General features: G+C 32.6%; 1 protein-coding gene across 2 annotated transcripts; it reads left to right on the forward strand.

The window, feature by feature from the left end:
- The first annotated feature begins 5037 nt into the window (after positions 1–5037).
- LOC141708455 (B-box zinc finger protein 22-like) lies at positions 5038–7404 on the forward strand. Of its 2 annotated transcripts, none has more exons than XM_074512100.1 (3): positions 5038–5450; positions 6400–6831; positions 6990–7404. In XM_074512100.1, the coding sequence occupies exons 1-3, from the start codon at positions 5268–5270 to the stop codon at positions 7272–7274; spliced, it is 900 nt and encodes a 299-aa protein (XP_074368201.1). In that variant the 5' UTR covers positions 5038–5267; the 3' UTR covers positions 7275–7404. The 2 variants fall into 2 exon arrangements, with proteins under 2 accessions (XP_074368201.1, XP_074368202.1); XM_074512101.1 differs by having other exon boundaries at positions 5045–5450; positions 6993–7404.
- The last annotated feature ends 6503 nt before the right edge of the window (positions 7405–13907 follow it).

Consider the following 13907-nt stretch of genomic DNA (forward strand, 5'->3'; position numbering starts at 1 on the left):
TAATTGACTTCTCATTTTGTTGGTACATGCTAGATGGAATACCCATTCTGGGCATTATTACTGCTTTGTGTATACATCAAGTGGCATGTGGTACTCCCTTAATCGATAATCAATAAGCACTGGAGACCTCAGGCAAAGTAGCAGCTGAGCAAAAAATGATATCCCAGAGTAAAATAGCAGAGTAGAAGGATTAGTATTATTATTGATATTGGGCACTATTCAGAATATAAAGTTATCAAGCAATTTTGTATGTAACCTTAATTGGGATGATCTTGGTAGTTATTTATTATTGGAAGTAATTGATGTATAACGTTAGATATTGTTATCAAATGAAAGCAGAATTTAATTGATTTTTAATTTTTATTTTGTTGGAAAATTCAATTCTTCAAATATAATATTCTTATTTGATTCACAAGTGGGCCCTACATTCTGAAAATCAGTTTTATAAATTATAAGATCTTTTGAAACCCAATAAGTATATTACTACAGAGTCCAAAAGATGTTGCTATTCAGATCTATAGTAACAAAATATGGTATGTTGCAATAGAGTAGTTGATATGTTGTTATAGACATCTATACTAACTAGTTACGAGTCAACATAATTTTGATGTTGTCTTAGCCCTTTTCGGGCCTTTAGCAACATTTTTTTGGTTCTATAGCAACACAGCTGAGGGGTTGCTTAAAGCAATCTATGGCGTAGTGTTATAAATCAAAAGTGTAACAATATACCCCTAAGATGATGCCCTTATTGATGACGAACTGGTTTTTCGAAAAAGTATGACCATGGCCTTTTTTTACTTAGAGCCACACTTTTTGGCCTTCAACAAACACTTTTTTTACTGTTACAACAGGTCATATATGGTTTAGTGCTAACTGGTATAATAATAGCTTTCAAATGTATGGTACTAATGGTAAACATGGTTATATGTCGAAAAATAATAAAAATATGTAATGAATCATACTTCAGCGGTTGGCCTTTTTTATCTTTATTCTATTACTTTTTTTTACTCTTACTTTTTTCTTCTCTCTAACATACATTTTAACAAATTTCAAAATAAAATTGATTCAGAACAATTCATGTGAATCATCATTTGTTGGAAGAGTACAATCTAAATTTCAATGATCTTAAAAAAATTCCGAAGCATGAGAAATAATAATTAAAATATGAATGCAATCTTAACAATTAAAAATATAAAATATAAAATATAACTAAATTACATTTTTAAAAACCTACACCCTTTACACATCATATATTATAAATTACATCATGTACTCGTATAACTCTCACTACTTATTTTAGGATACTTTTCTCTTAGTAGATATAATATAGAAAACAAACATGCAAAATATTTAATTCAAATTTTAAAAAAAAATTAACAAAATAATAATTAGTACATGAATTTTTGAAAATTGTCACTAATTTAGCAGAGTTGATTGAGAATGTCGTAAAATTTTACTCAAAATTTTGATAAATTTTTCAAAATTTTAGAGCTTTTGGTCAAATTTCAGTGTCTCCAATTTCAAATGCACAACATGATCTTGAATATATAAAAATTACATAATTCACCAAATTATATAAGTTTATGAAATCAAAATTTATTCATATTTGTTGAATATCATCATATGTTAAAAAATAATTTAAAATTTTATTTGAATAACTCCAGTTTTCCAAATATAATTTTAAATATTAATTGAATATTTCAAAATTTAAAAAGAAACTTGATAGATCTTATAGAATAAAGTACCTTTTAAATCAAATTTAATACACATTTATATTATTATATAATATACGAAACATTAAAAGTTTGTTTGTTACGGTAATTCCTTCAATTACATAATTGCCCTTCTTTAGAGAATTTTAATATTTACTCAATTGCCCTTACTTAATTAATATATAACCAATTATCTTTGGCTCTGTTTGGAATTGCTGTTAAAAATTGTTGTGCTGTTAAAAAAAGTGCTGCTGGAAAAAGTGTTGTTGTAAAAATCAGATGACTGTTTGGTAATTTTTTTGATACGTATATGTTTTGATGCAAAAAATTAAAAATAATGATGCTTTTGATAAAATTTGATGATGAAATTAGCATCTGCTTCCCGCAACAGCTGAAAAGCAGTTTTTTCTAAAAGTACGGTGTAATATCCCGTAATTTTTAGAATTCGATTAATAAAAGAATAATAGAATAAAAAGATTAAAATTAGATAAGGACTAGGATTTAAAATTGAATTAGACTAAAGGGCCTAAAATTTGGATCCAATTCTAATATGGATAACTTGTAGGTTAAGATATGGGGTTTTGTATCGTTATAAATACACCATATTCGTCTTTCTCGTTTTTTATATAAGAATTCGTAGGGCTCTTCTCAGCAAAAATCAGCAGTCTTGTAAAATTCGTAGAAAATTCATCGTAAGTCGGAATTCAGTGATTCTGGACTTTTCGGAGAGGTCTTTTCGTTATCTTCAACTTTCGTGTTTCGTGTTTTCCAATATAACATCGTTTAATGGGTCAAAAAGGCTATATTCAGATCTGGTCAGGTTTTGAAGTAAGTTTTCGATCGATCTTACTAGTGTTTTCAAAATTATATGTTACGTGTTTATATTTGATTATCAAAATTTGGGCTAAGTGATTATATATTTGAAAGTATGATGTGTTACGGTATATGTATTATTGTGTATATGTGTGATGTCTAGACGATAATTTTGGATCTCTGATTTGTGCCATGGTTTGTGAAAATATCGAATAAGAACTTAGGACCGCAGTCACCGGATTGTAGTGACAGTTTTATGAAAATTTAGGACCGTTATCACCGGGTTGTAGTGGTCGTGGCATGGATTAAGGATTTTGAATTATTGTTGTTTATGTGGTATGTGTATTGTGTGTATCGAATAAGAATAAGAATAAGAATATATCGCGAAAGTGTGTGTTTCGTATATCGTATCGTATAAAATATCGTATTTTGTTATATATGTATAAGTTGCTTGGCCTACTAGTTGGATCGATTGGTTTCTTACTTCAAAACCTGACCAGATCTGAATATAGCCTTTTTGACCCATTAAACGATGTTATATTGGAAAACACGAAACACGAAAGTTGAAGATAACGAAAAGACCTCTCCGAAAAGTCCAGAATCACTGAATTCCGACTTACGATGAATTTTCTACGAATTTTACAAGACTGCTGATTTTTGCTGAGAAGAGCCCTACGAATTCTTATATAAAAAACGAGAAAGACGAATATGGTGTATTTATAACGATACAAAACCCCATATCTTAACCTACAAGTTATCCATATTAGAATTGGATCCAAATTTTAGGCCCTTTAGTCTAATTCAATTTTAAATCCTAGTCCTTATCTAATTTTAATCTTTTTATTCTATTATTCTTTTATTAATCGAATTCTAAAAATTACGGGATATTACATACGGGGACTTGTTTTTTCTAACAGCAGCTTTTAAGCCAAAAGCACTTTTCAGAAAAACAGTTTTTAAATTTTACCAAACAGTTTTTTAACTGTTTTTCAGCGAAAAGCTGCTGTTGCTGTCTGCAACAGCAATACCAAACACACCCTTTATAAGTAAAATACGTTGCTTATTATATTTTATTTTTTACCAACTAAAACAACTATTTATCTACAAATATTTTAGACAATTCTTTTTAATCTATACATTTTTAAGTAATATATGTTGCCTTTTTTATTTTCTTCAAATAAAATAAATATTTCTCTAAAAATATTATGGGCAATTCTTTTTAATATATAATAATTATCTATCAATCTATATTTATATTATAAAAGACAAAATATTAAAATTTTGGTACTCGGTGGGTACTCGTTGAAATTACATAATTGCTCAACTTAATTAATTCTTATTTTAACATAATTATCTTCTGTAATATTATAGAAAAAGGACGAGAAAAAAGAAAGTTTTATCGTGAATTGGATAATATTCCAGTTCACGACTCGACTGTGAAACTAATGTGGATAAACCAAATCAACAACACGAAGATTGAACTAAACATATTTTGTGTGAGAATAGTTCTCCAACATTGATAGGAAATTGTTACGGATGAGAATTGAATCTATACTTTTTAGAGAGTTTATTAAATTGTCTTTTTTCTAAAACATAATTATTATAAAATAGGTATTATACTATAATAAAATATATATTCTGCTTTATTTATTCAAACATATGTACAATTTTAATAAATATAATTAATAAAATATTAACATTAAAATAATAATTATTTAAAACAACTGCTATCGCACGGGTTAAAACTAAACATTAAAAATTTGATAGTCGGTCGGTACTTGCTGAAATTACTTAATTGCCCTCACTTAATTAATTTATTATTTTGACATAATTATCTTATATAATATTTTCGTTAAAAATGATGGAACCCAAAATAAAGTTATATATAACCGGATAAATTAGTGAGTATTAGACGGCATTTGGTTAGATATAGACGGTGTTCGGGCTAAAATAAAATAATAGGTTTTACTGGCATTTTCAAAACAAATATACTATTGAACCGAGATAAAAAATTAAACTAAATAATCATTGCCTCACTTAATTAATTATTTTTTTGACATAATTTATCTTATATAATATTATCGTTAAAAATTATCAAACCCCTAAAACACATTTATATATAACTAGATATAGTAGATGAATATGTGACGATATTTGGGTTGGTACAAACGGTGTTCGGACTAAAACAAAATAATAGATAATATTGATGTTGTCAAAACAATTATACTATTGAATTGAGATAAAATAAATTAAATTAAAAAATAATTTGTTGATCGATATAATGATATCGGGTTAAAAACAACATAATACTTACTCTTTTAATAAATATAATTAATATAATATCAAAATAAAAATAATAATAAAATATTTAAAACACGATTTCAGCCCGATAAATATCTAAAATCCAAGACAATCCTTGAAAATTGCAAGAGCCCACACCCTAAATTTTCGTGCAATTTAGTGTACAAAATCGCCCAGTGTAAGTAACACTAGTTACTACATGATTGGACAGAAAGAAAAATATCCGACATAAGAAAAATGTGGTCAAGTTGAACCACTTGCCTAAAATGTCATAAACCCATTAAAATAACAATTTATCACCGCTTATTAAGAAGACCACACTTTCCTCTTTTAGCTCCTTCAGATCTCACCCATCTAGGGTTCTCCCCAAACTAGTCACCAAGTACAACTTTCTTTTTATATCCAGAAAGTGGTTAAATATACATACAGGACAAAGGGAGGATGAAGATACAGTGTAACGTGTGTGAGGTTGCAGAGGCCACAGTGTTGTGCTGTGCAGATGAGGCTGCTTTGTGTTGTGCTTGTGATATGGAAGTACATGCAGCTAATAAGTTGGCTAGCAAGCATCAGAGGGTTTCTTTGACCAACTCTAATTCTCCTATGCCCAAGTGCGATATTTGTCAGGTTTTTATTTAATTATCTCTTTTGATAAATCTTTTTAAACTATAAATTTTGTTTATTATTATTTTTTGATGTTATGATTTGGTGGTTTTTATGTGATTTTATGATCTTTGCATACTTGTCAATACATGTGTGATGTGTGTGTATTTTTGTTTGGATTTGTATTGTTATCTAGACAGGAATTGTGGATAAATATGGTTTTGACTTTTGTGTGATGCTTCAACAGTAATTTCTTTTCAGACAAGGGAGAGAAAGGATTATGTAAATATAACTCTTGATCTGTACCAACTACTAACACTTGTGAGTTGTGCGACTTGAGTGTCTAAGTTAGTGTCCTTCTGAAGACCATGTTTTGCCCTGCGAGGTTGTATTTATGCGGAGATTGTTACAATTGAGTGTTCTGTTTGTAGTTCAGGAGCAAGTCTTTGTGTCCCGAATGCCTCTTGCGAGTTTTATTTTGAGATTCTTTTTCGATAATCATCAGTGCTTGTAGTGTAGTTCTAGGTGGAGCTATCACCATGTCGGTCTTCTATATCCTTTGTCTAGAATTTTCAACATGTATCTTGTCATATATCTGCTTATTGAGAAAGATAGCAGGGGATTATTGTCATATATCTTAAACATTTTAATTGCTCCTGTAGACCCAAATTGTTGTTATATGTAAATTATTTTAAAGATTTTTTTACATATATTGACAGAAGTTCAGTGAGTACTCTTAAATGGAGTACTATTGGATAGTTATATGTTCTACAGGATGTTCTGTTAACAGAATATTACAGTAGTAGGATTTATAATAATACTCCCGTTGGTGCTTCATTTTAGAGTACTACACTGAACCAAACCCTACAAATATCTTGATTATATTCTTGTTTTGTCAATTACATTTATTTGAATTGCCAAAGGAAGTTTTTGTCTTGTCACCATTGTGAGTAGAAATTGCTGCATTGTACAGGAAACAGTTGGATATTTCTTTTGTCTGGAGGATCGTGCTCTGCTATGCAGAAAATGTGATTTTTCGATTCATTCAATCAATTCCCATGTTTCTGCTCACCAAAGGTTTCTTCTTACTGGAGTGAAGGTGGGGCTTGAGCCTACAAAATGTAGTGCACCATCCTCTACTGAAAAGTCGCAGTCCATGGAGAAGATTATTGAAACAGAATCACGTCCTTTGTCTACAAAATCTAACCAAACGTCTCCGGATGGTCAGCAGAACAATGGATCATCTTTCCAAGTTGCTGGAGTTGGCGATATTGTTGAGTCAACTAAGTTACCTTTTGCTGGAGGGTCTGATTATGGAAACTTTGAACAATGGCAATTAGACGACATGTTCGGGATCACTGAACTCAATCAAAACTACAACTATATAGACAATGGATCATCCAAGGTATAAGGCCTATACATATGTTCCGTACTCATCTTGTTCATATTATTTTGTTTAGAAATTGCCTTCCGTTCAGCATAAGTTCTATGCACTTGGAGTGTGTGTTTGTCTGTCTTTCAAGAATTTAATTGCGAAAATCACATGCGTGTCTTTGATTTTAGCAGGCAGATAGCGGTAAGTTTGGAGGGTCTGACTGCTCAGCCATATTACTGGCCGGTGATATTGAGATGGATGGTGATGAGTGTCTGGGTCAGGTTCCTGACACAGCATGGGCAGTGCCAGAGATTCCATCTCCTCCAACAGCCTCAGGACTCAATTGGCCAAACAGTTACCAGCATCAGGTAGAAATTACACCAGCATTTGTTCCTGATGTATGTTACTCCACCAGGCAAGATCTATATCAAGATCAGTCCACGGGCTCAAGTGTCAAGCGCAGAAGACACTAGTCTGTTCTCTGTGACTTTAATACTATGGTTATTAATGGAACTTCTAGCTGTAGGTATAATTTTTGTAACCCCTAAAACTTTTGTAAGACTAATGTACGAAAACAGTTTGGCTCAATGGCTTAGCGACCTCTATAGGTGCCTTCTAGATTCGATAATCATTAAGCCATCAACCTACTACTGTTCCACAGAGGAGGTCTCAAAACTGGTAACTCGGAGACCGATCAGTAAAAAAGATATGTAAGTAACTGGCTTAGACAGATGTCATAGTTGGTTTTTTTTGTGGAATATAATAATGCTTGCATATTGTGGTTTGTTTGAAATATTGCCTAGATGCAGTTCACATCATTATGAAAAGCCGAAGTTATGCTCCATTTTATGCATTATTATTAAGACAACACAATCTGGAAGTGACTAGTAATGATATTGGATAGAGCAGGGAATCTTGTATCTGGTTGTAACTTTAAAAATACTTTTTTCAATGGCAACCCAAGCATGTCGTTGTGGATCTGTTAAGGATTTATGCTTTGTTAGTCTCTGCGGAAGATCCATTAATGTTACTTGGAGCCCTGAGTGATGGTTGTCCCCTGTCTCACATTCTCACTTATTTATCGCATATAGATGATAGATAATCTTTTTATCAGATCACAGGCTTGTTTAAATAGATCAAATGAGCTGAGAGAGTATGAATTACGACAGTGCATTTTGACACTTAAAGAGCTCTCTGCGATTTTTTCTATTACATCTTCATGATTCTGCATTTAGAGAAATTTAGGTTCTCAAGCGCAGCCTTTATGTCAAAGACATTTAACAGAGCAGAGCTTCTTCTGGAAGCTAGTCTTCATTCAAGTGCAATATGAGATTATGATTTTGCTACTTGTTTCGCAGCTAAGCATTTTGTAGGGCTGTTCACGAACAGAGCTGTTCGCGAACAAGCTCGAGCTCGGCTCGGTAAGAGTTCGGTTCGGCTCGGTTCGTTAAGAACTCGAGCTCGAGCTCGAACACAAAAATGTGTTTGTTAACAAAAACGAGCTCGAGCCTAGCTTTTGTATGTTCGGCTCGGACTCGGCTCGAGCTCGGCTCGAACTTGTTCGACTTGAGTCGGCTCGTTAAAACTCGAAAAAAATATAACATTTTCAGAATATTTTTCATACGAGAAGATCTACAGAGCTTAGCCGTGATGAAGAAATGTAGAACAGAAGGACATTAATGCTATTAAGGATGAAACAAAACTATATATATATATATATACACTTTCCCTGACCTTTATTCATTTCATTGATGAACATTGCCTTCAATTTCATTGGATGGCTTAAAACTCACCAAGAACATCACAAACCTCACTGAGATTGAAATCACCAGAATCTAAAATCAAGTCTCCAAATCAAGTCTTTCACAAAAATATACATACAAAACTCAGCACACAATATACATACAAAACTCACCAAGAAAATTATACAAGGAAAACAAATAAACATAACAAAAGAAATATTAGAAATTCTATGTTACTAAATAAAATGGGAATTAGGAATTTGGGGATTTAGGGATTTAGGGATTTAGGTGTAAGGTCAAATTAGGAGAGAATGGGATTAAAGATTTCAGCCGACTGATATTTTGATAAGTGGGTTGGGTTTTCATTAGTTGGTTTGGGCAAAAAAATAAATTGTTTTTTAATCTCTTAATGAGTTGCTCGGTTATCGATCGGCTCGGTTCGGCTCATTTTTGTTTGCGAACAAGCTCGTGTTCGGCTCGTTAGTTAACGAGCTCGAGCTCGAACACGATTTTTTGTTCGATAAGAAGGCTCGGCTCGGTTCGTCAGAAAAAAAATAAAGCTCGGCTCGATTCGGTCAAAACTCGACTCGGCTCGGTTCGTGAACAACCCTAGCATTTTGTAATGAACTACCAACTTCTACGCAATATGGTCAAATAGATGTAATAATAATACTGCTTGATTTAATTATAATAATACTGAATTGATATGAGCAAATAACAAAGGGGACATTCGAGAGGCCCAACTCTCGAAACCCTAATCGCACTATTCAATCAACAGATAGATAGCCTTTACATTTTCTTTTCTCTTTACATTATAGCCTCTAATTCCCCAAATTACTATTCTGCCCCTTTACTTCTTCGACTATTGACCCCCTTTATAAAACATAGCTGCAACTCACTTGGATTCTTAATTTACCATTTTGTCCTTTTTCTTTCTCCTTGCATATGTCTTCAATTGTGTGTCTCCTTCATTACAATACCCCTGCCCCAAAGTCTCACATTGTCATAAAGGTGGAAGTCTGGAAATTGCGTGTTGATGATAGTCACATCCTTCCAGGTGGCTTCAAACAATGAAAAATTCTTCCATTTAAAAAGTGCCTCGAGACGCAGATTGCTGCCCACACGCACCTGTCGTACTTCTAGCAGAGTTTCAGGCTCCACAAGTAACTCCAATTCCGTGGATAGTGTAGGATTTTTAACGCAGCGGGGTCATGGTAAAATACTTTTACACATACAAAATCCAAATAAAAGCATATAAATCGTGAATAAAAATTCGAGGGATCGAATCTAACCTTTTAAAAATAATTCGGAGACAACGATCAGAGATCCTTAGCAGTTGCTCCTCAAGTGTGAAGCACTCCACCGGTATCCACCAAGAAAACGACTTTTAGGAGGAGGAGGAGGTGGAGAGAATTTGGTTTTCTGAAACTTTTGGGTTTCTCGGGTTCGAATAAAAATAGGGTCTATAATAGTGTATTTATAGGCAAAATTTTCAGCTGAAATTTTTCCATAAATAATATTATTATTATCCCATTTATTATTCTCATTAATAATTAAGACACCTTTTAATTATTAATCCTTTTTCTAAACACTTTAGAAATAATTCTCTCTCTTGATTTAATTTCCAAAAATTAAATCCTTAATTAATAATATTAAGAACTTTTCTTAATTAATTTATAATCAATTAAATCTCATTTAATCAATTATTAAATTTGCCAATTAATTATTTATTTCACAAATAAATAATTATTAGCCATTATTAATTAATTCCTCCACCATAAAATCATTCTCTTTTTATGGTGTGACCCTGTAGGTTCAATATTAAGCCGGTAGTAGAAATAAATAATAATAAAACTATTTTATCATTATTTATATAAATTCTCTAATTTATTAAATATGATTAATTAATTAATCACATTTATTCTACATCGTGAGTGATGCTTCTTAACATATCGCGACTATCCGGATAATATGAATTCACTGCTTAGAATACCAAGAACCTGTCAGTGAATAGTTACCGTACAATAAACTCCTTCTACCCTACAATGTCCCGATTAAATACAAGGCATGGATCTCGTGTCAAGCCTATCTAATTCAATCACTTGCTTACCATTTACTATGCGTAGTTCTATGCAAATTAGAAACTCCTTTCTAATTTCATTTACTCTGGCCAGAGATTCCTGAACTAGCATAAGTGGATCAGCCTTGAACATTCGCTTCCTTCACTGGAAGGGGTAGATCCTTTATTGATCATACACTATCTTCGTGTACAAATTTCTATACCCAGAAGAGCCCTAATAATTGTCCCTGGAGACTAAGAACTAAACCAAAGCATAGTTCAGTGTACACAAGATGACTATGATGACCTCAAGTCAAAGGATACTTGTACAACTATCACTAAGCGAACAACTGCTGACACGTGAGTGAACTCCATCAGTTGTTCAGCTGGGCGAGTCATGTTCAGTGAACTTATTCTATAATAAGCACCTACATACTAGCTATAGTGTCACCACACAAATGTCTATGAGAACAGACATCCTTCATAATGAAGCAAGCATAGTATGTACCGATCTTTGCGGATTATTAATTACCAGTTAGTAATCCTACGACCAGGAACTATTTAAGTTTAGAGTTATCATCTTTTTAGGTCTCACTATTATGATCTCATCATAATCCATAAAAAGCTTTACTTTAAACTATGGTATATCTTATTTAAACACTTAAATAGATAAAGCCCGTAATAAAAGCAAAACAAGTCTTTATTAATATCAATGAAATCAAAACAGATTACATAAAAGTTATTCCTAAATCCTAATACATGATTGGACTTAGGACATATTCCTTTCAGATAGTTGTGGTGGTAAGTTAGAAGACACTACTATATTACCAATAGCACGTTTGAGTTGCGAGATATGGAATACCAGGTGTATTTTAGCTTCCACAGGCAACTGGAGTTCATAAGCTACCTTGCCAATGCGTTTAACCACACGATAGGGCCCATAATAACGAGTTGCCAACTTCTCACAGTGGCGACGTGTTATTCCCAAACAATACAACAAGAATTACAGAAGGAGGTTGAATGTAATTCTTACTTCTTTTTGAGATTCTAAAAATGTTATAACTTAATATATATAACAGTGTTTAATTTGTAATAATGCGGAGTTAAAGAATAATAGAAATCAAAACACTAAATAATAAAACACAAAGTTTTAAAACTTTCTGATGGATTTGAATTTATCCACAATATATATATATATATATATATCAGATTAAGAACTCTGTGATGCTTTGAATAGCACACAACTGCTTTACAAGTGAACAAACAAACTTACAGAGAAATTCTTAACAAATACAGCCTTATCGATTTCTCTGGAAAATAAGCTTACTCGGTTACTTGTTCTGCTTGTTACTCTTGGTTTATATATCACCAAGTTACATGATAGTAAGACAAGATAATAAAAAAATAAATCTAGTCTAATATCATGCTGCTACATTACTCTATCCAGCATCTTTGAATATATTCACATTTGCATGGAAATGGTAATATTTCTTTGTTCTCAAAATCCTGCTTAACAGGCTGCCATATTCCATTTGCAAACACCCAGCGCATGTGACTGTGTTGTCACTCTCAACAGCTATTTTGAATATGATCATCCGTCGGGATTATGTTGATCATCCGTCGGGAGCCTTGTAGATCATCCGTCGGGAGTCTATCTGTCACTTAACTCCATTTCACTTATACAGAATTACAAGACATCTCATATTTACAATTAACCAACCTATTCTGTATATCAATCTAGTAGTCAACATGACTTAGAGAATCCTACAGAATCTACTAGACTAAAACATCGTTGTTTGTAGAAATGTGCTACAATACTTATTGTTACATAAGCTACACTCTAGATGGATGTTCAGTTGTCATCCGTCGGGACTGTAAAGATCATCTGTCGGGACTATAATAAAACATCCATCGAGAGCTACAAAAATACTAAGTTAAATCTACTAAGGTGTTTTGTTTAACATATCATCAAGTTCACAACATATCCCTAACAATCTCCCCCAGTTTATGTCTACTGGAATTGTAGCCATAAATTAAGAGAAACTTGATGATAACAAAACACTCTAAATGTACAGATTGAAATATATTAGATGAAACTGATAAGTGCTACAATTTATTAAAAATTGAACAAAGTAAGGTGTACAAGAGTTGTCACAATCATTATCAAGGTGCTCCTCTAGTCTGAGCAGATGATTCCTATTTTCTTGATTGTCTGGATTTCTTTCCAAACTTCCTGTTATTTTCGTCTATTTGATTTTGGAGTTGTCTGTGGAATTCAAGTTCTTCAGCATCTGATAGATCCAGCTTTTCTTACATTTCCAATAAAGTCTCATTACTAGAGATATTCAGTTGGTCATCCATTCTGAAGAATCTTCTAACACCCTTATCATCAATGAATTCCATCAGCCAATAAGACCTCAAATGCACTTTATTTCCTGTGAAGGGAATTCATAGAGTTTTTGGGAGTGTATCTTTGGCTTTATTGCTCCTTAGATCTTCCATCTTCTTTAGGACCAATTTCCTTGCAGTTACATTAAAACCAAAGTTTTTCTTGAAGGATGAGAAAATCTTTATCAGTACAAATCAGCTTTCTTGAAGAATCCTGTGAAGAGGCCATGTGATTTCTTTCCCTCCATTGTACTTGAATACCAGTCTCTCAGGGAGATTTCTGTGAGCATCAATTGCTCTCACTTCTTCTAGTTCATCCATGTAGAGATTAATCTCTAAAAATTCTTTGATGTCACAGATGTATAGAAGATCTCCTTTATTGACAGTTGATTGAGCTTTGGTTAGAGCTTTGGTTCTGAAACTCACAGGCTTGACCTTCTTGATTGCTCTAGACTTTGTTCTCTTTGGCTTGTTGAAGATAGGTAAATTGAGTTCAGGAATTGGCAAACTCTCCCAGTCTATTGGCTCATTCTTGGGAATTATAGGCTCACCATAAAAGTTCTTTGTTGGATCCACCTTGAATTCCTCATGCACCACTGAGGGTTTGGATGTTTGAGTTGTAGAAGTAGACTGGTTAGGAATGTAATTTTCCAATTCCTCATCACTGAAGTCCAATTTTCTCTTGATTCTTTGCTTGTATCTTGGTTTCTTTGTCTGTTGAGGTTCATTGAGCATCTGATCTTAAGCTTCAGTAATTGTTAGGTCACACAACACTATAGAAGGGGGTTGAATATAGTATTTATACAATCAAATCGATTTCAACACAAGTATGTAACAAATATCAAGTATATTCAAATAAACTCTGTTACAATATAACTGTTGTTCTCTCTCAGTGATGAACAATATCACTAAGAGCT

This window comes from Apium graveolens, chromosome 2, assembly GCF_009905375.1.
Source record: "Apium graveolens cultivar Ventura chromosome 2, ASM990537v1, whole genome shotgun sequence".
NCBI classification, from domain to species: domain Eukaryota; kingdom Viridiplantae; phylum Streptophyta; class Magnoliopsida; order Apiales; family Apiaceae; genus Apium; species Apium graveolens.